Source organism: Suricata suricatta, chromosome 4 (genome assembly GCF_006229205.1).
Source record: "Suricata suricatta isolate VVHF042 chromosome 4, meerkat_22Aug2017_6uvM2_HiC, whole genome shotgun sequence".
NCBI classification, from domain to species: domain Eukaryota; kingdom Metazoa; phylum Chordata; class Mammalia; order Carnivora; family Herpestidae; genus Suricata; species Suricata suricatta.
In genome coordinates this window covers 113075354-113097885 of record NC_043703.1, presented here as the reverse complement: position 1 = coordinate 113097885, position 22532 = coordinate 113075354, and the positions used below count along the sequence as shown (strand labels likewise).

The 22532-nt window shown below is 38.9% G+C and overlaps 1 protein-coding gene across 1 annotated transcript in view; it reads left to right on the top strand.

Annotated features, from left to right (window-relative positions):
- Positions 1 to 22532, top strand: part of GFPT1 (glutamine--fructose-6-phosphate transaminase 1) — a 58188-nt gene that overhangs the window by 25641 nt on the left and 10015 nt on the right. Inside the window, exons 9-14 of the mRNA XM_029937512.1 lie at positions 3215 to 3320; positions 5215 to 5378; positions 6283 to 6378; positions 12689 to 12786; positions 17251 to 17371; positions 17752 to 17909. Coding sequence (XP_029793372.1) covers positions 3215 to 3320; positions 5215 to 5378; positions 6283 to 6378; positions 12689 to 12786; positions 17251 to 17371; positions 17752 to 17909 — 743 coding nt within the window. The remainder of the gene's footprint in view (positions 1 to 3214; positions 3321 to 5214; positions 5379 to 6282; positions 6379 to 12688; positions 12787 to 17250; positions 17372 to 17751; positions 17910 to 22532) is intronic.

The following is a 22532-nucleotide window of genomic DNA, read 5'->3' as shown; positions in this document are numbered from 1 at the left end:
ATAAAATTTATTTTTTATTTTAAGTTGAAATCATGTAAGACACATTGTTATAAATAAGATGCTTACATTGAGAAAAGAGTGTTGTGTGTTAGGCTGTTGTAGATAGAATTCAGAGGTAGTTATTTGAATACTATATCCTAACTTCTTTACAAAATTATGTTTAAATGATCTTTATTTTGTGCATGACATTTTACTTGTAGATTCACATTCAACATCTTGATTGCCTTGTTTGAAATTGAAGTCTTTCTTTAATTGTTTATGTTTGAAGTTTATTATTTTTTTTCTAGGACTTTCAGCCATACAAACTGTGGATCATTTTATTGATATAATTAGACCCAAAAAAATAGCATGCTCTTTTCATTTACTTAATATTAAAAGCTTTCCAAGTAAAATATAGGGAGTGATAAATTCAGAAAATTGAAACCCATATTATTAATGTATAATTCTTGGTTTCTTGAAAAAAATAGCAAAGGATTCTAAATCTCTTCATCTTTAGATAGTGGCTGCTTTAGCTCTTTTATCTAAAGGAGAAAGTTATTTCCTTAAATAGCCTTCAGCCTTGAAATGGTAGGATTTCTTCTTACATCCTCCTCCCTCTCCTTCCCTTTTCAAAAGAAAAACTAGTTTACCATAGAGGGTACAGAATTTTGGATCCAGGGTTGCAGTTTTCTGTTAATAATCCTGCTATTGTATACATTACCTTTGTATTATCTTGCACATTTTCTTAGGTTGCTTTTAGCAATAATGTTGAAACATTGGCTGAGGGCTTAAGAAGTTAGAAGAGAAACTTACCATGAGACATTCTTTAAGATCAATCATTGTATTTTAATGACCTTTATTTCTGTAGTTGCTAGTAGGTAGATAATGTGTGGCTCAGCAAAGTTTCATTTATAAAGCTTTGCTTCTTACTGAAGAGACTGTGTAAAGGGGAGAACACGGGACTGGCTTATAGGCTTTCGCTATTTTCTCCAGGTGTTAACAGCTGACAGAATAAAGGGGGATGGTAACAGTTGTGTGCCACTCAGATCAGATGAGATAATCGATGTACAGCAAATCATTTTATAGCTTGTAACAGATGTTGGTATCAAGTGGTAATATTCTCATTTAAATAGGCAATGATATCTTAAATCCTTCTAAATATTATAATATACCTTGTTACTTGAAGAATGACCAGTTGGAGAAGGAATATAGTGAAACTTGACACCATTAGAGCATTTTATGACCAAGGCTGGTTGTATTTATTTTGAAAGTCTAGGTGCTGGCTGTCCTTCTGCATGTTTTTTGATTCACTTTTTTTACATCAGTAAAATTCACTCTTTTTGATGTGCAGTTTCATGAGTTTCATTAAGTGCAAATGGTTGTATAATCACCACAAAGTATAGAGCAATCCTGTCCCCAGAAAGTTCCCTCCAGCTGTAGCTCGGTAGCCAGCCAGCCCTCGTTCCCATTCCCAGCCCTTGGCAGACACCAATCTGTTTTATCCTTCTGTAGCATTACTTTTTCTAGAATGTCACCTTACATGTATTTTTTAAAGTGTGATATCGTTTTTGCTGTTGAATTTGGATGGAAAGGGCTGTTGTATTTTCATGTCTAAAACCCACCAAATGAGCATGGATTGTGGAGAAATTTGGACATGGGATTTTTACAAAAAAGGTTTTTTTGGTGTGTGTCTTTATTTTGAGAGAGAGACTGAGAGCAAGCAGGGGAGGGGCAGAGAGAGAGGGAGACACAGAACCTAAAGTAGGCTCCAGGCTCTGAGCTGTCAGCACAGAGCCCAAAGCAGAGCTCAAACCCACAGACTATGAGATCATGACCTGAGCCGAAGTCGGACACTCAACCAACTGAGCCACTCAGGCGTCCCTCAAAAAAGTTTTTTTAAGTTTATGTTTTGAGAGAGAGACAACATGAATCGGGGAGGGGAAGAGAGAGAGGGAGAGAAAGAATCCCAAGCAGGCTCCATGCTGCCAGTGCAGAGCCCGATGTGGGGCTTGGCCCACAAAACCACAAGATCATGACTTGAGCTGAAACCAGGAGTTGGATGCTTACCTGACTGAGCTAGCCAGTTGCCCCTGGATGTACATTTCTAAGAATAATTATAAGCAAGTCTTTATAGACCTACATTTTGGACGACAGACACAACGTGAATTTTTACAAGTGTATTTATAGTGTCGTCTGGCCATAGTGTCCATAGGTTATAAGGTCTAGTATGTCCTGATCTCAGATTTAGGTGCTTTTTTTGCCTCTGTGACATTTGTATAGATTTTAATGTGTGTTTTAAATATTTGTCTAATTTGTCAAACTTCACTTTGCTTTCTAGTTTTGACTTTAGTTGTGAATGAGCAAAAATAAAAAAAAATTCTTCATTCATGACTTGACATATTAAGTAGAGATGCCAGAATTCTAAAGTTCTAGAATTAAAAGGACACTATTGCAGGCAACCAGTCTTTGCTGTCCTGCCCACCATTCCTTTTTAGTTCAGTTAACTCGTATCTCTTAAAAAACAGTATATTATTATTGCCAAAGGATCGTATTTTATCCTGACTTAAAACTAATGTAAGAAAATCCGATTTTAAGAAGAGGTTCTAGTTTATAATATTTCCAGTCCTTAGCAGTAGATGCCATATATGGTAAACCATGGTTAGAGAGCTATAAGTATCTTTGTTTTAAAATCACAATAAATGTAGACTGCAACCTGATTTGCTATGCTGACTTTTAAAATCTAGAGAAGTTTTGTTATAAGATAATAAAAATTAGTATGCCACTAGTTTTCACTTTATTTTTTTCATTGCATCATTTTGACATTTTTAATGTAATTTTTATAAGTTTAGGCACACAAACTTATATGTATTCTATCGAGTTTTGTATAAAGTTAAATTAACATTAGGTTTCTATATACGTTTGATTTAAAAAAAGAGTTAGTGATAATAATGAATTATTTGCCTTTTGCCTAGAAAACAAATATTCAAAAATTTGTAATGTAGCACTGTTATCTGCCACGCTCTCTTTAATAGTTGCTACTTCACTCTACACTTTTTGTCTGTTCATGTTGGCTTATTGCATGGAAATAAGGTGATCCACGTAGCATTTTAAAATTGCTGAAATTATTTTGTGTTGCTATGGGTTTTTTTGTTGATTTTGAAGAAAATTATGCATATTTCTATATTGGCCATTGTCTTCTACATGTTTGCTGATCTGTGTTCCCTCTGTGCTCTAGGGAAGGACAAGAAAGGAGGCTGTAACCTCTCTCGTGTGGACAGCACAACTTGCCTTTTCCCTGTTGAAGAAAAAGCAGTGGAATATTACTTTGCATCTGATGCAAGGTGAGCGTCCTTCCTGGAATCAGAGAATTTTAGCAAAACTTCTCATGTTACAGAAACCAGAAGTCATTTTGTATATATCTCGTTATGCTGTGTAAAAGAATTTTGTCAATTAGGGAAATGTAGGTGCCCTTTTTGGAGATAGAGTCTAAGAAAACTTTTTTCTCTCAATTCAAAGCATGCAGGTCCGTGTTCCAAGAAAAGATAATAGTCCTTGAGTCTTATTCCAACATATTAACCAATCTCTAGTATATTTTTCCTCTTCTTTTTGGAACCTGAGCCAGGTCTTACAGTGAGGAGAGATTTTAGATTGGAGAATAGAATGGCTAGGTGTCCCACCAGTTTTGGTACAGTTGCTAAACCATTGTACTTTTAGTCCAATAAAGACAATCACCTTTTTAATTCAGAAGTAATTTGCAGCCTAATCACTTTTGTTAAAGAAATAGTACTAAACTAACACATGTTGAGTGAAAAATACTGCGGGATGCTTAGATGCATTTATAAATGGAATACTAATAGTGATGAGGATAAAGCAGAATCACTCACGTTGCCGAGAAGTGTTTGGAGTCATTTGTTGTGCCCTAAAGTAAGGGGATCTAAAGATGAGAGAGTGTCACAGGTTAGATCATGACGGGAATCCATCATCTCTGTGGGAGAATAAGCTTCACTGTTGCCTAAGTGTTTGCAGGTGTGGAGTCCATGCTGGGATGCTTCATTGTTGTCATTAAGTAGGTTGGTTGGACTTGATAGTTATGGCTTAAATAAACTAGGAATCACAGAAGCTTATTATCCTTTTGTCGTTCACTCAGACATTCATATTGAGCACTCTGAGCAGAGCCATGTGGTAGGCTTAGGAAATAATGGTGAGAAAAATAAAAATACACTTGCCCTTGGTGCCTGGCTATCTCAGATGGTGGAGCATGCGACTCTTGATCTTGGGTTTGTGAGTTCAAGTCCTATTTTGGGGGTGGAGATTACTCAAAATAAATAAATAAATAAAATCCTTATATATACACACACACACACACACACACACACACTCACAATTGTCCTTAAGGAGCTCTTTCTTACTGGAGGAGACAAATTTTAATCAGTCATGCAAGTGTAGAATTCCAGCTGTGATAAGAACTACAGAATGCCTATAACATGGTGACTTACACTCCTGTGGGCAAATTTCTTTTAAGGAATGACACTTGAGAGATAAGGGCGTAGTAGGAGTTAATTAGGTGAAGAGGTAGAGGGAAGAACATTCATTTCTGCAGATTGATCAGTCTCTGAGAGTTCGGGACGGGTAGCAGTGTGGCTGACATAGAGAGAGGAAGTTTGGTGGGAGTGGAGGCTAGAGAAGGAGGTGGGGTCCTGCTTTGTGCTTTGTGGTTTTCTGAAGCGCTAGAGGGAAGCCACCAAGTGTTTTGTTGGGTGAGGGAGAAATCTTGGTTGGAATTGCCTTTTGATATTCATTTTGGCAGAAGTGGAAAACAGATGGAGGGAGATTAGAGGGGATATGGTTGGATAAGTTAGCAGGTTTCTACGGTAGTCCAGCCAAGAGCTGATGGTAGCTTGAACTGGTTTGTGGTGGTGGACATAGAATCTTTGAGAAATATTTAGGAGTTAAAATTAGAGGATTTGGTGATAGAATGAGGAGGAAATAGCTGTGCTTCCTGATCTGATCTAATCTAATTTGGCTTACCGTGTTACACAGAGATCCTTTTTATTCATTGTCCACAGTAACTGCCTACTGCCCTGTAGGGAATGGCCTTGGTAACCAGAAAGTTATGAGAGATACTGCAGGATGATAGGTTTGTATTTTAAGCATGGGCCCTGTGTCCTAATGATAGTTTTATTTGTAATAGTCATCCTTGATTGTTGATCTAATATCTCCTTGAACATTTTATAGTGCTGTCATAGAACATACCAATCGCGTCATCTTTCTTGAAGATGATGATGTTGCAGCAGTGGTGGATGGCCGTCTTTCTATCCATCGAATTAAACGAACTGCAGGAGATCACCCTGGACGAGCTGTGCAAACCCTCCAGATGGAACTCCAGCAGATCATGAAGGGTGAACGTTTTTGTCATGTTACAGCTTGGTGTTCTTAATGGGAAGGAGACGTTCTACTTCCTGCAGTAGTGTAGGACTCTGATGACCTGGTGCTGACTGAAACCTTCCACATGATTAGTGAGGGGATAGCCCCAGGGAAAGGGGTGATTCTTTGGAAAATTATCTGCTGGTCTTAAAGTGGTTGTCCTTCAAACTAATTCATGGTTTGTTGTTTCTGATGTTGAAAAACAGATGGATCATTGAAATGGTTCTTGATATTTTTAAGATACTTCATAAGCATAGTTTGTGTTCTGTTCTCTCTCATTCTCTCTGTGCTTGTTTTCTCTTCTAAGAAATAAGGAAACTAGGACCTGTCTTGTTAAGGCTGTTTTGGGGATTAATTTATATAAAGCCTTCAGAACAGTGCCTGACATGCTTAGTGAGCCCTACATGCTGTTTGCTGTTGTTAACTGTTAACCATTATTGCCGTTGTGGTTTTTATTTTCTTTTGTCATGGGGTAAAGGTGGGATAAAGGCTAATGTTTATTGCATAACTGCTATATGTCAGGTCTTTCATATATTAATCCACACTACAATGCTGTGAAGTAGTTGCTGTTTTTACTTTACAGATTAAGGAATTCCCCCAGAGCCATTTAGGTGGTAAAGGATAGAACCATGATTTGAACCTAGAGCTGACTCTAAAACTTAAGCTTCCCACTCCCTGTTTTGCTCTCACTGCATATTTTAGGTATGAAGTTAGTTAAGTTTTCTTCCTTACTTATTTTTCTTCACATACAATAAAATGTCATATGTGATTATTGTACTCTATTGCATGAGCCCTCATTTAGTAAGATGATGTTACAGGAGGTAGCCTTTTAGTGTGTACAAATTTGTTATTTTAATGATATAACTTATATTACTTTAGGCAACTTCAGTTCATTTATGCAGAAGGAAATTTTTGAGCAGCCAGAGTCTGTCGTAAACACGATGAGAGGAAGAGTCAACTTTGACGACTATACAGGTAATTACGTGCGGGTTATTATTTCAGAGTCTCCCATGGGGCTTGGCATTGGCAGCCTGAAAGTTCATGGTCTTTTACAGCCTTCTAGAAAACTGTGGCTACAGCCATCAGTGGAGCCCAATCATCCTCTAGAAATCGTTCAGCATATTATTACACTGATAGGTGATATACCTAGAATAGTCAGATTCATAGAGGCAGATGGGAGATTAGTGGTTTCCAGGGGCAGGGAGAAGGGACAAAGAGGGAGGTATTATTTAATGCATACAGAGTTCCAGATTGGGAAGAGGAAAAAGTTCTGGAGATGGATGGCGGTGATGGTTGCACAACAGTGTGAATGTGCTTAATGCCTCTGAACTGCATCCTTGAAAATTGTTAAAATGTTACATTTATATTGTGTGTGTTTTACCAGAGTAAAAAAGGGGAGATAATAACTCATGGTTGCCACAGGCTGAAGGGAGGGGTGGAGAATAACTGCTAATGGTGATGGGGTTTGGGCAGGTGACGAAATGTTCTAGAGTTAGGTGTTGGAGATGGTTGCACAACTCTGAATATACTAAAAACCACTGATTGTACACCTGAAAAGGGGGAATGTTATAGTATGTGACATCTCAATAAGGTGGTTATAAAAAATGTGAAAAATGGCTTGAAAGTCACATTTGACAATTGTCAGTTAAAGGAGTATTAGGGTGATTTTCCTGGTGGTTGGGGGGGGATCCTTTAGTGTATCATTAAAAACATTTAACTTCCTTTCACTTGAGAAAACCTTTAATGGGTACTTGCTGTTTACCAGGGACTGTTCTGGGCACTGGTTCTCTCATTGGGAAGCTTACATGTGTGTGCTTGGCCTGGATTTTCTTTATCAGTTTCTTTCTTTTTTTTTTTTTTTTTAAACTTTTCTGTTGTAACATTTATTTATTTTTGAGAGACAGGGAGAGACAGATCATGAGCAGAGGAGGGGCAGAGAGAGAGGGACACAGAATCGGAAGCAGGCTCCAGGCTCTGAGCTGTCAGCACAGAGCCCAGTGTAGGGCTCAAACCCACAAACTGTGAGATCATGACCCAAGCTGAAGTTGGATGCTCAACTGACTGAGCCACCCAGGCACCCCTTCTCTATCAGTTTCTAGATGAGTGAAGATGTAAACTTCCCCACAGGTTTTCCAGATGTTTGCATAATGCCTTTTGGGAGAACCTGTACCTTCCTGCCTGTTTAAGATAGAGCTGAGAATGCCACTCTGGTTATATTTATGGAGATTCTGTATGGTCCTAGTGTCACAGGACTGTGTGCACTTTGCATAGATGAGTTTGAGGTGGACTCTCTGTGGTCAGAAGATAAACTGTTTATTGCGAAATCACATTTTTGGAACACTGATCGTTTATCATGACAGTTTAATAAACAAACTTTGGGATAGCCTTCTCAGCATTAATTAGCTTTTGAGAAATAATAGCTAGCGTGTAAAAATCTGTTTCCAAATTTGTGTGTCATATGGACAGTATTAAGTGTCTTCTTTATACCATGTCTGTTAATTGATTGATTTCTCAGAGTAAATGCTGTTTCTATATTTTTTTTTTTCTGAGCAGTGTCAGACTTTCTCAACAGGAGAGCTTTGTTGAAGCTGGATTATAAATTGAACCCCTGTATTCAGAACACTATGCTGAACATAACAGGGACTAGGAAAATTATTTCTAATATGGTCTCCTCTTTGAGGTTTTTATAAATCTAGAAGCAGGGAGACTATATAAGTATTTAAAGAAAGGTAAAATATGATACCTGACATCAGAAACATAGTTTAATGTTGAAATGTTTAAAGTTTAGTGTTGAATTTGGAGGACAGAGGAATCTGTCTGTGATCAGGGCCTTTGGGGCCAGGGAAGGGTTCATGAAGTAGGCAGGCCTGAGTTTGAAGGATTTGGAAGGTTTAAATAGGTGGAGATGACATGGGAGCATTGCAGTTGGAGAGAACAGCGTTAGCTGAAGGGGAGATCCTGGAAAACCATCGGCAAGCTGTTGGCAGAATAACGTGTAGTCCAGTTGGCCACATCTAGTACTTGAAGCGGAGTAAGGGACAGTAAGTCTGGGAAAGAAGCTGGGAGGAGTGGCCAGGAGGGGCCTGGAAAGCTCTAAAGTGGGGGGTGCGGGGGACCACCTTGTGTAGAAGTTGTAGAGCTTGCAGGAGGCTTAGAAACCAGGGTGATCAGAGCTTCACTAGAGTGAACTGGGTACCAGTCTGCAGCGTGCCCTGGAGGGATGAGAGGCGCAAAGGCAGTGGCCAGTTCAGTGGTTGTTCGATCTGGGGTGAAGCGAGGGGAAGGAGAGGGGAGAAACGGGGGCTGTGTCTGCCAGTGCGGGGCTGTTAAAGTGGTAGCGCTGAAAGGACGGGAGAGTAGCAGTAAGGACCACTTTATGGTATATATGGGAGGAAGATTGGGGAAAAGATTTAATTCTTAAGGGAAGACAGAAATTCATGATTGTATTTTATTAAAAAAATTTTTTTTAACATTTATTTATTTTCAAGAGAGAGAGAGAGAGATCATGATCAGGGGATGGGTAGAGAGAGGGGTACACACAGAGTCGGAAGCAGGCTCCAGGTTCAGAGCTAGCTGTCAGCACAGAGCCTGACGCGGGGCTCGAACCCACGAACTGTGAGATCATGACCTGGGCCGAAGTCGGACGCTCAACCAACTGAGCCACACAGGCGCCCTGAAGTTCATGATTTTAAAAAGCACTTTTCTCAATGTTATGTTCCTCATAAAAGTTCTGTAATACAAACAGCATAGCTGTTAACTTTTTTTTATTAAGGCAAGGAAATTGAGGCTCTGTCAGTTTGAATGTCTTGCCAAAGGTCACATTGCTGGCCCGATTTGGAGCAGGGGTGATCTTGAATATGCTCCATCCCTGTTCCCGTCCTGGGGTCCTGGGGCACTCTTGCTACTTCTAGTAGCCTGGCCTACCTTATCAGAATTCAGCTTCTCTCAAAAGCATCATCCATTCAGACCTTGGGCAATTCCTACCAGAACTACTTCAAACCTCCCTCAGCCAGAGGGAATTTGCTAGTATTTAGAGAACTTATCATCAGGCAGCTATCTTACCATCTTACTTTCCTGTCATTGGTCATCTGGAATACAAGTCTCTCTGGTAGTCTTTCTGCTTTTATGCTGAGTCATCCCAGCACTGTTTTGCTGTTGGATGACCTGAACACAACCTCTTGATATTGTTTGCTTTCTTCCCAGACCTTTCCAGTACATGCTGAGGTCTGTGCAAGAATACTGCAGGCAGAGGTGCATGAACCTTGGGCTAGTGCAGAAACCGCAAGGAGGCCAGTCTGGCTTCAGCGTCGGGGTGGGGGGGAAAGTACTAGGAGGCGAGGTCAGAGTTAAGCAGGAGACGGGGCATGTGGGCACTTGAAGCCACAATAAGGAGTTTAGGTTTTATTGCAGGTTACTTGGGAAGCTGTTGAAGTTTTTTGTAGTTTTGTTTTATTTTCAGTTTACTGATTTTATTTTAAAATAGAGAAATATAGTACACCCTCTCAGCATTGAAATTTAAAAGGAGAACATTAAGTTATTTAGAAAAATAAAAAACAAAACATATGCCTTGATTTTAAAAAAAAAATATTTTATTGTCAAATTGGTTTCTATACAACACCCAGTGCTCTTCCCCACAAGTGCCCTCCTCCATCACCACCACCTCTTTTCCCCCCTCCCCCTTCAACCCTCAGTTCGTTTTCAGTATTCAATAGTCTCTCAAGTTTTGCGTCCCTCTCTCTCCTCAACTCTCTATCCTTCTTCCCCTCCCCCTGGTCCTTAGGTTTCTCCTGTTCTCCTCTTAAACCTATGAGTGCAAACATATGGTTTCTGTCCTTCTCTGCCTGACTTATTTCACTAACATGACACCCTCAAAGTCCATCCACTTTGCTACAAATGGCCAGATTTCATTCTTTCTCATTGCCATGTAGTACTCCATTGTGTATATATACCACATCTTCTTGATCCACTCATCCAGTGATGGACATTTAGGCTTTTTCCATGATTTGGCTATTGTTGACAGTGCTGCTATGAACATTGGGGTACATGTGCTTCTATGCATCAGCACTTCTGTATCCCTTGGGTAAATCCCCAGCAGTGCTATTGCTGGGTCATAAGGGAGTTCTATGGATAGTTTTTTGAGGAACCTCCACACTGTTTTCCAGAGTGGCTGCACCAGTTTACATTCCCACCAACAGTGTAGGAGGCTGCCTGTTTCTCCACATCCTCGCCAGCATCTATAATCTCCTGATTTGTTCATTTTAGCCCCTCTGACTGGCGTGAGGTGATATCTCAGTGTGGTTTTGATTTGTGTTTCCCTGATGATGAGTGATGTTGAGCATCGTTTCATGTGCCTGTACTATGCCTTGATTTTATATTTCAACCAGTTAAGGTAGAAAGAAGCATATGGCGGTAAAGAGCAGGGGTGGAGTAGACAGACTGAGGGGTGTCAGCGGCAGAGGTTGCTGCCCGGGGCTGTGTAGGTCATCTTCTCAGCCCCTGAACTGCCCGATCTCTGGTAGCCATAGGACCTAGGGTAACATACTCACTGGTGGATGTTCAGGAAATATTAGGTAATGGAATGGATGTTGAATGAAAATTTCTCATTGGTAGAAAAGTAGCCTTTTGTTGAAGTATTTCTACACAAGATGCCCTTAGAAGAACACACAAATAGCTATAGGGACAGAAAGAGGACAAACTCACTGGAAGGTTTTGAGGTCACTTCACGGTTTTATTTAAAAAAATTTATTTTTGTGTTTATTTTTGAGAGAGAGAGAGAGAGAGAGACAGAGTATGAGTGGGGAAGGGGTAGAGAGAGAGGGAGACACAGAATCCAAAGCAGGCTCCAGGCTTTGAGCTGTCAGCACAGAGCCCCTTGGAGGGTTGGAACTCACAGACTGTGAGATCATGACGTGAGCCGAAGTTGGAGGCTTAACCAATTGAGCCACCCAGGTGCCCCCACTTTATGGTATTAAAAGAAGCGCTCTAAGAGGTGATTTTATTCTGGCTGCGGGTGGAGAATAGGCTCTAGGAGGTGGGGATAGAAGAGAGAGTAGTTAGGAAACCATTGCTCTTGTCCAGGGCAGAGATGTTGGACTACATGTTGGTGTTAGAGGCTCCTTTAGAAGGTGCGCTCACAGAACCTGCTGGGGGTGGTGGTGAGGATGGCTGGGGCACTGCCGTCAGGCGCCGGGGGCTGGCATTTGCTGAGGTGGAAGGACTGAAAGGAGAGGGGTTTATGTTGTGTTCAGTGTACTGTTCGTGTGGGAAATGAAGGTATTTTCCCAGGTAGCTTAAAGAGATATAAGTAGATATTGTAAAATTCACCATTGTTAGGGTATAATTCTGTGAGTTTTGACAGACCTCCACAACATGATCATAACCTTAACCTCCACAGCCATCAAGATGAAGCACAGTTCCATCACCCTAGAAACCTCCTAGTGCCCCTTTGTGGCCAACCCTTTCCTGACCCCTAGCCATCAGCATCTAGTGATCTCTTGTCATATCCCTGTGGTTTTTGCCTTTGAGATAAATTTTAATCTAAAGAGAGGAATGAAAAAAATGACCAAACAGGGGTGCCTAGGTGGCTCAGTTGGTTAAGCATCTGACTTCAGCTCAGGTCATGATCTCGCAGTTTATAAGTTTGAGCCCTGCATCAGGCTCTGTGCTGATAGCTTGGAGCCTGCTTCGGATGCTGTGTCTCCCTCTCTCTGCTCCTTCCCTACTCACGCTCTGTCTCTCTGTCTCAGAAATAAAAAATGTTAAAAAAAAAAATAAAATGACCAACAGGGTAAAGTGTGATAAAACCCAGAAGTGTGTGGGATGCAGGAGGGTAAGTCTAGTTACAAGTTTGGGGAGGACAGTTAAGTGGTGACCTATTTATTTTAATTTAATTTTATTTTTTTATTAAAAAAATTTTTTTAATGTTTATTCAGATTTTGAGAGACAGAGCATGAGTGGGGGAGGGGCAGAGAGAGAGGGAGACACAGCACCTAAAGCAGACTCCAGGCTCCGAGCTGTCAGCACAGAGCCAAATGCAGGGCTCGAACCCACAAACTGTGAGATAATGACCTGAGCTGAAGTCAGGCATTCAACCAACTGAGCCACCCAAGCGCCCCTAATTTCATTTTAAAAGCCACGGAGAACTGTGCTTCCTAACAGAAATAAAAATTCTTTAAAATGGTATTGTTTCCCAGTCCCCAGATAGGTAGTGGACACTTATGGAAAGTGATTACCTATTTCATATGGTTCTTTCCTAAATAATTATATACACAAACTTTTATTTCAGTGAATTTGGGCGGTTTGAAGGATCACATTAAGGAGATCCAGAGGTGTCGGCGTTTGATTCTTATTGCTTGTGGGACAAGTTATCATGCTGGTGTAGCAGTAAGTGGCTTCTTAAGATTTTCACTGTTTGATGTTGGATATTAGAAGGTATCTGTAACACACCATGTAAAATTATGCTTTGTTACATCATGTTGTCAAGACCAAAATCAGGAAGCTCCGGGGCAGAAATGTTAATAGCCGTTGGAATTATTTATCAATGGAAGATTTACTTTAAAAAGGTCCATGAATAATCCAGGTAGACCACCTGCAGTGACTTCATGGAAGGCCAAGGGTGGGAAAGGTTTTCTGTAAGAAAAATTTCTGTAGAAGCAGTCATTAGATTTTGCTTATTATTATTTTCTTGACTTAGACAGATGGCTGGTAATGTATTGAGCCTCAACAGGATTTTACTTGGTAGGCGCATTTCTGCAAGCAAAGAAAGTCTACTTTTTGTCAGACTTTCTTCTTTAAATTATTACTTTAGAAGCTAAGTTTTTAAAAAAATTTACTTAGAAAATGTTTCCCAGTTCTATTGAGAAATAATTGACACGCATCATTGTATAGGTATAAGCTGTATAGGATGATGGTACGACATGGGTATGATGTGAAATGATCCCCACAGTAGGTTCAGTTAACATCCATCTTCTCATAGAGATACGATAAGAAGAAAAGAATAAAGGAAAGAGATTTTTCTCTGTGTTGAGAACTCTTAGGATTTACTTTCTTAACAGCTTTCCTGTGTATCTGACAGCATGTTTGCTGTAGTCATTGTGTTGTACATTGTATCATTAGTGCTTGTTTATTTTACAACTGGCAGCTTGCACCTTTTACCATCTTCTTCCAGTTCCCCTTCTTCCCATCCCCACCTTCTGGTAACCACAGGTCTTGATCCTTTTTTTTTAAATTAATTTCATTTATTTATTTATTTATTTGTTTTTTTATTTTAGATTCCACAGATAAGTGAATCATACAGTATTTGTTTTTCTCTGTGATCCTTATTTCACTTAGCATAATGCCCTCAGGGTCCATCCATGTTGTCACAAATGATAAGATTTCCTCGTTTTTCAAGGCTGATAAATATCCCTGTGTGTGTGTGTGTGTGTGTGTGTGTGTGTGTGTGTGTGTACCACAACTTCTTTATCCATCCAGTAATTGGTGGGCAGTTAGGTTGCTTCCATGTCGTTTCCATGTCTTGGCTTTTGTAAATAGTGTTGCTGTGAACTTGGGGGTGCAGATATCTTTCCAGGTTAGTGTTTTCTTTACCTTTGGATATATTCCCAGAAGTGGAATTGCTGGATCTTATGCTAGTTCTATTTTTCATTTTTTGAGGATCGCCTATAGTGTTTTCCATGGTGGCTGCACCAGTTGACAGTCCCACCAGCAGTGCACAAGGGGGGAAATGTCTGGTCAGGTCCTTTGCCCAGTTTTTAACTGGGTCATTTAATTATTTTGCAGTTGAGTTTTATGAGTTCTGTATATGTTTCAGATTCATGGTTTGCAGATATTTTTTTCACATTCTGCAGTGTACTTTTCACTTTGTTGATGGTTTCTTTTGCCGTGCAGAAGCTTTTTGGTTGGATGTAATCCCACTTGTTGCTTAATTCGTTTTTTGTGGTTTAGGTGTCATATCCAAGAAGTCATCGCAAATACTCATGTCAAGGAACTTTGTTCCTGTGTTTTTTTCTTCAAAGTCCATGGTTTCAGGCCTTACATTTTTTTTATGGCAGAGTTCATATTTTTTTATTTGAATATAGCTAACACACAGTATTACATTAGTTTCAGGTGTATGACATAGGGATTCAACAAATCAGCAGTGTATGCTGTGCTCACAAGTATAGCTACTATATTTCACCGTACAATGCTATCACAACACAATTGACCATATCCCCTCTGCTGTGCCTTTTACTTGCATGATGTAAATAAGTGGAAACCTGAATCCCCCACTCTCTTTCACCCTTTTCTCTCATTAATCTTTAATTCATTTTGATTAATTTTGGGGAAGCTGAAACTCTGTGTCCAAGATGTGTGTTGGTTGTCCATGCAGAAGCATAGAAATATGATGGTCTTTTAGTCCAGTAAATCAGATCCATGGGTATTTTTCTTATGAAGAGACCATTTATAATGCTGTTGATGTCAACTCCCATAGTATAGAAGACCCTTGCACACTCAGTTTCTACTTTTAGGATTGATTGCAGAGTTTATGACATAGTGGTTTTTTATTTGCTGGTGCGTAAGTATTTATTATCTGTACTTGCGGGAGCCAGTCGTTTAACTGGTGATAGAAATTAGGTGATCATCTAGCCCTTGCGTCTCAGTTCTCTTACCACCCACGCCCCAAATCACATGGTCTAAAAAGCAAAGTCTAGGGGAGAGTTCTAAGCGTGCTTGTTTGATCATGGAAATAAAAGAGTGACTTAAAGATGTGAGTGTCAGTGAAGGGATTGGACGGTTCCCTGGTGGCTTAGATCTGTTGTTACTGAGTAAGCCCTCTATTCAGAAATAAAAACAGTTGATTAAATGCTTCATCTAATGCTAGGCCTGAATTTTAGGGCAGAAATTTTATGCTGTTATAATTCTCTAATTATGAAATTAGAGAAAATGTCAGGTTTGTTTTGTTTTTTGATAGATGCTGAGACTACTGTAGTTAACGAACATTAAAAGTCCCATTGTGATTTGTCATACAAAATAGTCATTAATTCTGTTCTATCTAGTTTTTTTGGTTTTGTGTGGTTTTTGGTGGAGTCCAAAGTGAATGACATATATGCAGAGTTGCGTTTTTATGTATGTAATGTGTATCATGAGCAATAACAATCAACTAAAATTGTTCTAAGTATAGTTTGGTTTTCAAAATGTTAATTGTCACTGGGTTTTTACAGTGACATACAGTCAGTGGAATTTATAACAGTAAATTAGTCTCTTAGGATGAAAATATGTCATTCTGTTTATTTATAAAGAGTTGCTTGCACTGAAGGAAAAAGACATTTATTAGCACAGATATATCTGGAGATTACTTTTGTGGGCCGTATTTTAAAATATCTGGTAAGTTGCTGGATTTGTATCTTTCTCTTTTTATTTTGAAGAATATCATTCTGATGTAATAATTATATTGTGAGGAGGAGGTTTGATTTCTATTTGAGGGAAAACATTTAGCATTTTAGGGTCAGTAACTTTATGTATAATTAGTAAGTAAAATACATCAATGGAAAAGCTTAGTTAAAAATAAGATGATTTTCTCTTTGGAGACTTTCTGTATATGATGTTATAACATTGTTAAAAAGTGCCAAACCAAAGATATAGAACAAAAACCATTTAATTTACTTTTTTTTTAAGTTTATTTATTTTTGAGAGATAGAGTGTGTATGCGTGCAAGCAGGGGAGGGGCAGAGAAAGAGAATCCCAACCAGGCAGAGCCTGATTTGAGGCTTGTACCCCTTAGTTTTACTTCTGTGGAAAAGGAAGTTAGAGGGGTGAGGCACCTGGGTGACTCAGTAGGTGAAGCATTTGACCCTTGATTTTGGCTCAGGTCATGATTGTGAGATTGAGCTCCAAGCCTCGGCTCTGCGTTGACAGTGCAGAGCCTGCTTAAGATTGTCTCTCTTTCCCTTCTTCTGCCCCTCCCCTGCTCATGTTCTCTCTCTCTCTCTCTCAAAAAATAAAAAAGTTAAAGGGCAATGAAGTAAGGAAACCTTTACAATTGTTCACTACTTGAAGGAGGAATGCACTGGTGGGGCAAGAGATGGGGGGGAGTGCTTACATAAAGAAGCAGGTGGTCTCCACAAAACTAACTGTGTGCGTCGGTAGGGCCTAAAATCTTTGCTGTGTAAAAGTTTATTTTTTTTTATTGTTTTACATTTTCTGATGGTGAGGGTAAAAGGAATTGAATTGGAGTAGAAATTAGCTCTACGTTAACTAGCTAGAATTTAAATAAAAATTTGAAAAGAAAAGAAAGAAATTAGTAAAAGAAATGCTCTGGTACTCTTTGAATAGAAGCACACTACCCCTTATTTCAGCCTCCATGCCGCGAAGTTTGGAAACAGTAAGCTTTCTTAAACAAGATTTCTAAAGTGTATTGACTTTTTTGGGAAATGTTACTATTTATAGATACATAGTATTTTGGAAGTGTTTAATTTTTCATGAGGTGTTTGTATATCTGTGGTTATTTCATTTGAAATCTCTCAGTGACTCAGTATTATATGAATAGTCATTTAAATTAGGAATTAGGGAGTTAAGAGATAATATTCAAGCTAACTCAGAACAGTGCTTTTTTACGTGCAAAACATTTTATATGTGTGGATGCCCGTAAGAATATACGCATCGGTAACTGTCTAGAGAGACTTGTGCTAAATGTTAACAGTGCTTGTATCCTGGCCAGAGAGAGAGTCTGTACAGTTTGTATTTTCTAACAATGCATGTGTGTCATTTTATAATCAGAAAAAATGGTAAGTATACATTGAATCCAAGAATGTTCAGTGAACAGGAGTATCTGAAGTAAGGTCATATGACCAGGTCATCTCTTTCCTGCAGACACGTCAAGTTCTCGAAGAGCTGACCGAGTTGCCTGTTATGGTGGAGCTTGCCAGTGATTTCCTGGATAGAAACACACCAGTTTTTCGAGATGATGTTTGCTTTTTCATTAGTCAGTCAGGTATGCTAATTTTAAAAACTTGAAGGAAAGTCATTCTTGCTAATAATCATAGCATATCTTGGCAGAAACTGCTATTTGAAGATAAAATAGGTATTGCAGATGACTTGACAAATACAGATTTATTTTGATATTACATAATTGTTTATGAATTTGTAAAATTAACGCATTTTACTCTCAAGGAGCTGAATTTTCCAAGAGAAGGAAGGGAGATCCTAAAAAGTAGGAACCTATTATTAAAAGTTTAAGAAACATTATTTTAAGCGCACATTTTAAATTTTACTTAAATGATATTCTTGAAAGTATAGTCAGTTTTTTGTTTTTGCAGCTAAGAACCAGGGTCAGCTAATTGCTCTGTGTGTTACTTTTGTCACCTTACCCAGGTGAGACAGCAGACACCCTGATGGGTCTTCGGTACTGTAAGGAGAGAGGAGCTTTAACTGTGGGCATCACAAACACGGTGGGCAGCTCCATATCCAGGGAGACAGACTGTGGGGTTCACATTAACGCCGGGCCCGAGATTGGCGTGGCCAGCACAAAGGTAAGTCTAAGTCTCCACTTAGTTCTCATGATGATCTAATCATAGCGCTGCTGGAGCGTGGTAATCCGTATCTTCCAGTTCATTTGTTGGCACTTAACAGAACTCATAAAGTTTACTAATCATGGTAATTATTGTAAGACGTAATGGTCAGTAATAGATAAAACACTTGTCGCTCCCATCTTGAGGGGCTGAAAGGGACAAGTGTAGATAACAGACTTCCATTCTGGAAGGACCTCTGCTGGTTATTCCATTTACCACTTCTGTTCCTCCTGCCGGTGCCGTGGGGTGCATGGTAAGCATGCTGTCCTCTTCTTTTATTAAGGAAGTTAGGCAGTTAGAACAAATAACAAATTCAGAAGCATCCAATTTAAAAAAGAAAGAAAGAAACATCCAGTTTAATTCTAATAGTTTTTGACATTTTTATTTGCATACTCATAGTTTCTAATAAATATGCCAAAATGTACATATTACCTTTGGAAGTTTGTAGGGGGAGGTACACCTTTGGTATAAAATTTGCCTACTTAAAAAAAATAAAAATGAATATCCTATGACAATATCTGTTTCTCGTTGATTACTACATCTGTGGAGACTTAAACATTTTTTTTAGGGCCTTCAACTACTTTGCTCTTTGAAATTGGGATATATGTAAATTTGGTATTAGTAATAAAAATAGGAATCTTAGATATATAAATGCAAAAGATGTTTTCTTTCCACAAATGTATTACTCTTTATGATTTCTGTTTTTCTGCTTAAGTGTAGTAAGTGTAATATTTCTTGCTGATTGTTTAATAGGATGCTTGGTTAGGTATCTGTGAATTTGATTGTGGGAGGTGATGTTAACGTGGACATAACCACGCTTGAATTTTTTTTTTCCTTCTAAAGAAGCTCAGGAGTTTTGGGGGGAAGGGGAAATTTGTAATTCTTCTATTAAAAACTCTGAGTGAGGTTTTTTGTTTCTTGGTTACTTTGATATTGCTAACACTATAATTTGCAGAAAGCTGAAACCTGAATGTTCTCCATGTGGTAATTAAAACACGTACGGTGTTTGTGCTTGGGTTTCCATTCTGTGCCTGAATACATAGCCAGCCGCCCTCAGCAGCGGCGTACAGATTTTTGAAACAGTGCCCAGACAGACACTGTGATCAGGGCCTGGCATTCCAGGGCCCCTTCATTCACAGCACGCGGTGAAACCAGGGCTTCACCGTGGGGCATCCTGCCACTGAGGGGAGGGGTCCTGCCACTGAGTGGACACTATTGACTTCCTTCTTATTAACATCTTTCTTGAACCGTGAGCTTCCAGGGGAAGTACAGGTTTTTTATTTCTAATTCTGTTTCTTACAGAAACTTTAATTTTTCTCAACATTTTATAATGATAATTTTCAAACACACAGCAGAGTTAAAGGAATTTTATGTTAACACCCACATACCCATCACCTAGATTCTACCATTAACCTTTTTTTTTTCTACAGCTTTTTTGAGGTATAAGTTTCACATCATAGCATTCACCAATTTTCGGTGTATAGTGTTAGTGAATTTGTCTGTATCACTGTCACTATAGACCTGTTTTTTCAAGACTTCCTCGAAAAAAAGTTTCTTTGTGCCCCCCTTTACAGTTAACTCCCACCCCTGTCTCTCAGCTTTAGCCTGAGACAGCTATAATTGCTCTCTCTTGCTATGCTATGTCCTTTTCTAGAAATTTCCTATAAATGGGATTGTATAATGCATGCCTTTTGTGTCTGGCTTCTTCCATTTAATAGGATGTTTTTGAGATTTTTTTTTCATGTTGTTATTTCTAGCAGTAGTTCTCTTTTTTGCAGGTCCTTTTAAAAAATCTTTTTATTTTGAGATAACTATAGGTTTATAGGAAGCTGCAAAGATAGTACAGAGAAGTCCATGTACTTTTCACCCAGTTTCCCCCAGTGGGTACATCTTATATAAGAAAATAAGCATCTTTTCATAGTACATATTCTAATTAATTTCCTTAAAAAAATGACTCCCTTGAAGTTTTTAATAAGCCTGGCAGTTTAGTCTTCTTTAATTTTTCTTGGATTCTAAAGTAATTTTGTTTTCTTTAACTGCAATAGACATTCTAGGCTTGGAGTTGTACAAGTTTTGTGGTTTTTCGTAATAGGCTGTTTAAGAATGGCTAATATGTTTATATGTTAATCGGTGATCAACAAAGTTTATCATTGGTCCCAACTGCTGGCCCTGTGATGGAGCTAGGACAAGAATTCCATAATCTTGATTACAAATCCCCAACTTTCCCTGAAAAACTGTCAGGGTTAGAGAGAAGATAAGTTTCTCATAATAACAGACCATAGGCAACTTGTGCCTCTGTAGGAATTGATGGGCATAAATGTGCAGGTTTGGCAATTTTTGTATGTTATTGCAGGTGTTTAAAATTTAACCACAGTACTGACTTTTGTTGAATTTTAAAAATAAACTAATAATAACTTTTTGGCTGAATAAAAAGTAAAACTAAGTTTAAAAGTTCAGAGTCAACATATTCCTGGTAAACCCTTCCAAACTTCAGTAAATTCTGTGTGTAAAGTGTAACTTGCTCTTCGCATAGTTTGTTTTGTGGTATGTATGGATGAGATGAAAAGCATGAGATTGTAAACTAAGCTGCAGCAAGGATGCAGCGGGAAAATGTGTGTGTTCAAGTTCGTCTATTTAATGTTTATGTTTAAAACCAGTGTTGAGATGTCTTAAGTCCAAATAAGGAAATGTTACTCTGTACGATAACATTTTTACTCATGTAAAGACGATCTGATTGGTTTGAATTGGAAACAGTTTAGGCGTCGCGGGGGTCGCAGATACTGGGTCTCTCTCCCTGTCCTGATCATATGTTTTGTGATTTATCGGTTTATTGAAAAGTAACCGTCAGTAGGAAACGGTAGACTGGAAGGGACTGGGGTTTAGAAGGCAGATGCGCTCATTAGCCTGGAGGCAAGGGGCTGCGAATCACTTCAGTGCTGTGGGGAGAAAAAATTACAGCTTGTGGTAGCAAGCTAGCAACACAGGGACAGGTAGCTGTGGAGGAATGTGCGAGCAGCTGGCAGCTTGGAGGTCAGCAAGGGGCGGTAGGGAGTCTTATTTAACTGCTGGGAAGGTAAGGAGCATTAGCAGGCTGTAATTTTATTGTACGGGAAGCTCATTGTCCATATTATGACAGGAAAATATTCATTAATGAAGGGATTCCTTATCCAGAAAAGAGGAGTAGAAATTCAGCCTACAATTCTACAAAAAACACCAGAATAAATGTCTTAATGTTAAAATTAAACATAACACTGTAGATGACCACACTGTAGCTGACACTCCTAGTGATTTAATAATAAAAATATAAGAGGGCCTTTAGGTGGCTCAGTTGATTGAGTGTCTGACTCTTGATTTCGGTTCAGGTCATGATTCCAGGGTCGTGGAATCGAGCCCTGATTGGGATCCTTGCAGAGTGTGGAGACTACTTAAGATTCTCTCTCTCGTGGCACCTGGGTGGCTCAGTCAGTTAAGCTTCTGACTGCAGCTCAGGTCATGATTTCATGGTGTGTGAATTCAAGCATCACATTGGGCTCTCTGCTGTCAGCTTCGATCCCACTTAGGATCCTTTGTCTCCCTCTCCTTCTGCCCCTCCCTCGCGCACTCTCTCTCTCTCTCTCTCAAAAATAAACATTAAAAAAAAAGTTTCTCACCTTCTGTCCTCCTCCCTCATGCGCATGCACGCCCTCTCTTTTTCTTTGAAATTAAATAAATAAGAACCTCAAAGGCCTGAAGTATAAAATATAGTTTCTCTAAATGACTGGTGAGTTAAAAAGATCTCAAAACTGCTATTAAAAAGACTTAGTACAAAAATAATGACAATGAACAAACATGGTTCAAAATTTAGAAAGTGTGGCCAAAACGGTAATTAGAAGTAACTTCATAGCATTAAATGCTTTACTAAAAAAGAAAAAGGAAACCCAAAAAAGCAGGAGACAAATAATAGAGAAAAAGGAATGAGACTATTCTCCTTATTTGCAGTTGATGTGACAGACCACCTGCGGAGTTTAAGAATACCAAGTGAAAGATTTCTTAGAATGAATAAGGATTCATACAAAGTGCTTTATATAAAATATGTACAAGATATTTTCTTTATAAACTGACAGTGGCTACTTAGGAAAGATATGGGGGTGTGTTTAGAGGAGGGCGTCTGTTTTCAGTAGCTATAAAAATACTTACAATATAACCAAGCAGTGTTTAAGATGCTTCCTTAATAAATACTTGTCGAGTAGATGAAAACTATAACTTTATGGACTTTTAAATGTTTAGCACAAATTGATGGAGATGCTGTGTTTCTGGATCGGGAGATTGTTTTGTAAAGTATTGATAGATCCGTGGGACAGAATCAGTAGTTGTGCAACATAACTCTAGTACGTCAGGAGAACTGAGACCGCAGGAAGTGTCACAAGCCAGCAGAGAAGGGTGGGCCGAAATGGAGGGCAGATTGACTGTAAGAATAAAAACACAAGTTAACACCTTGCACCAAAATTAAGTGCAGATGGACTAAAAAGAAAAAATGAAAAGGGACAATGAAAACACCAGAATTAAGAAAATGAATAGTACTTAACTGATGTTAGAATGGAAGGA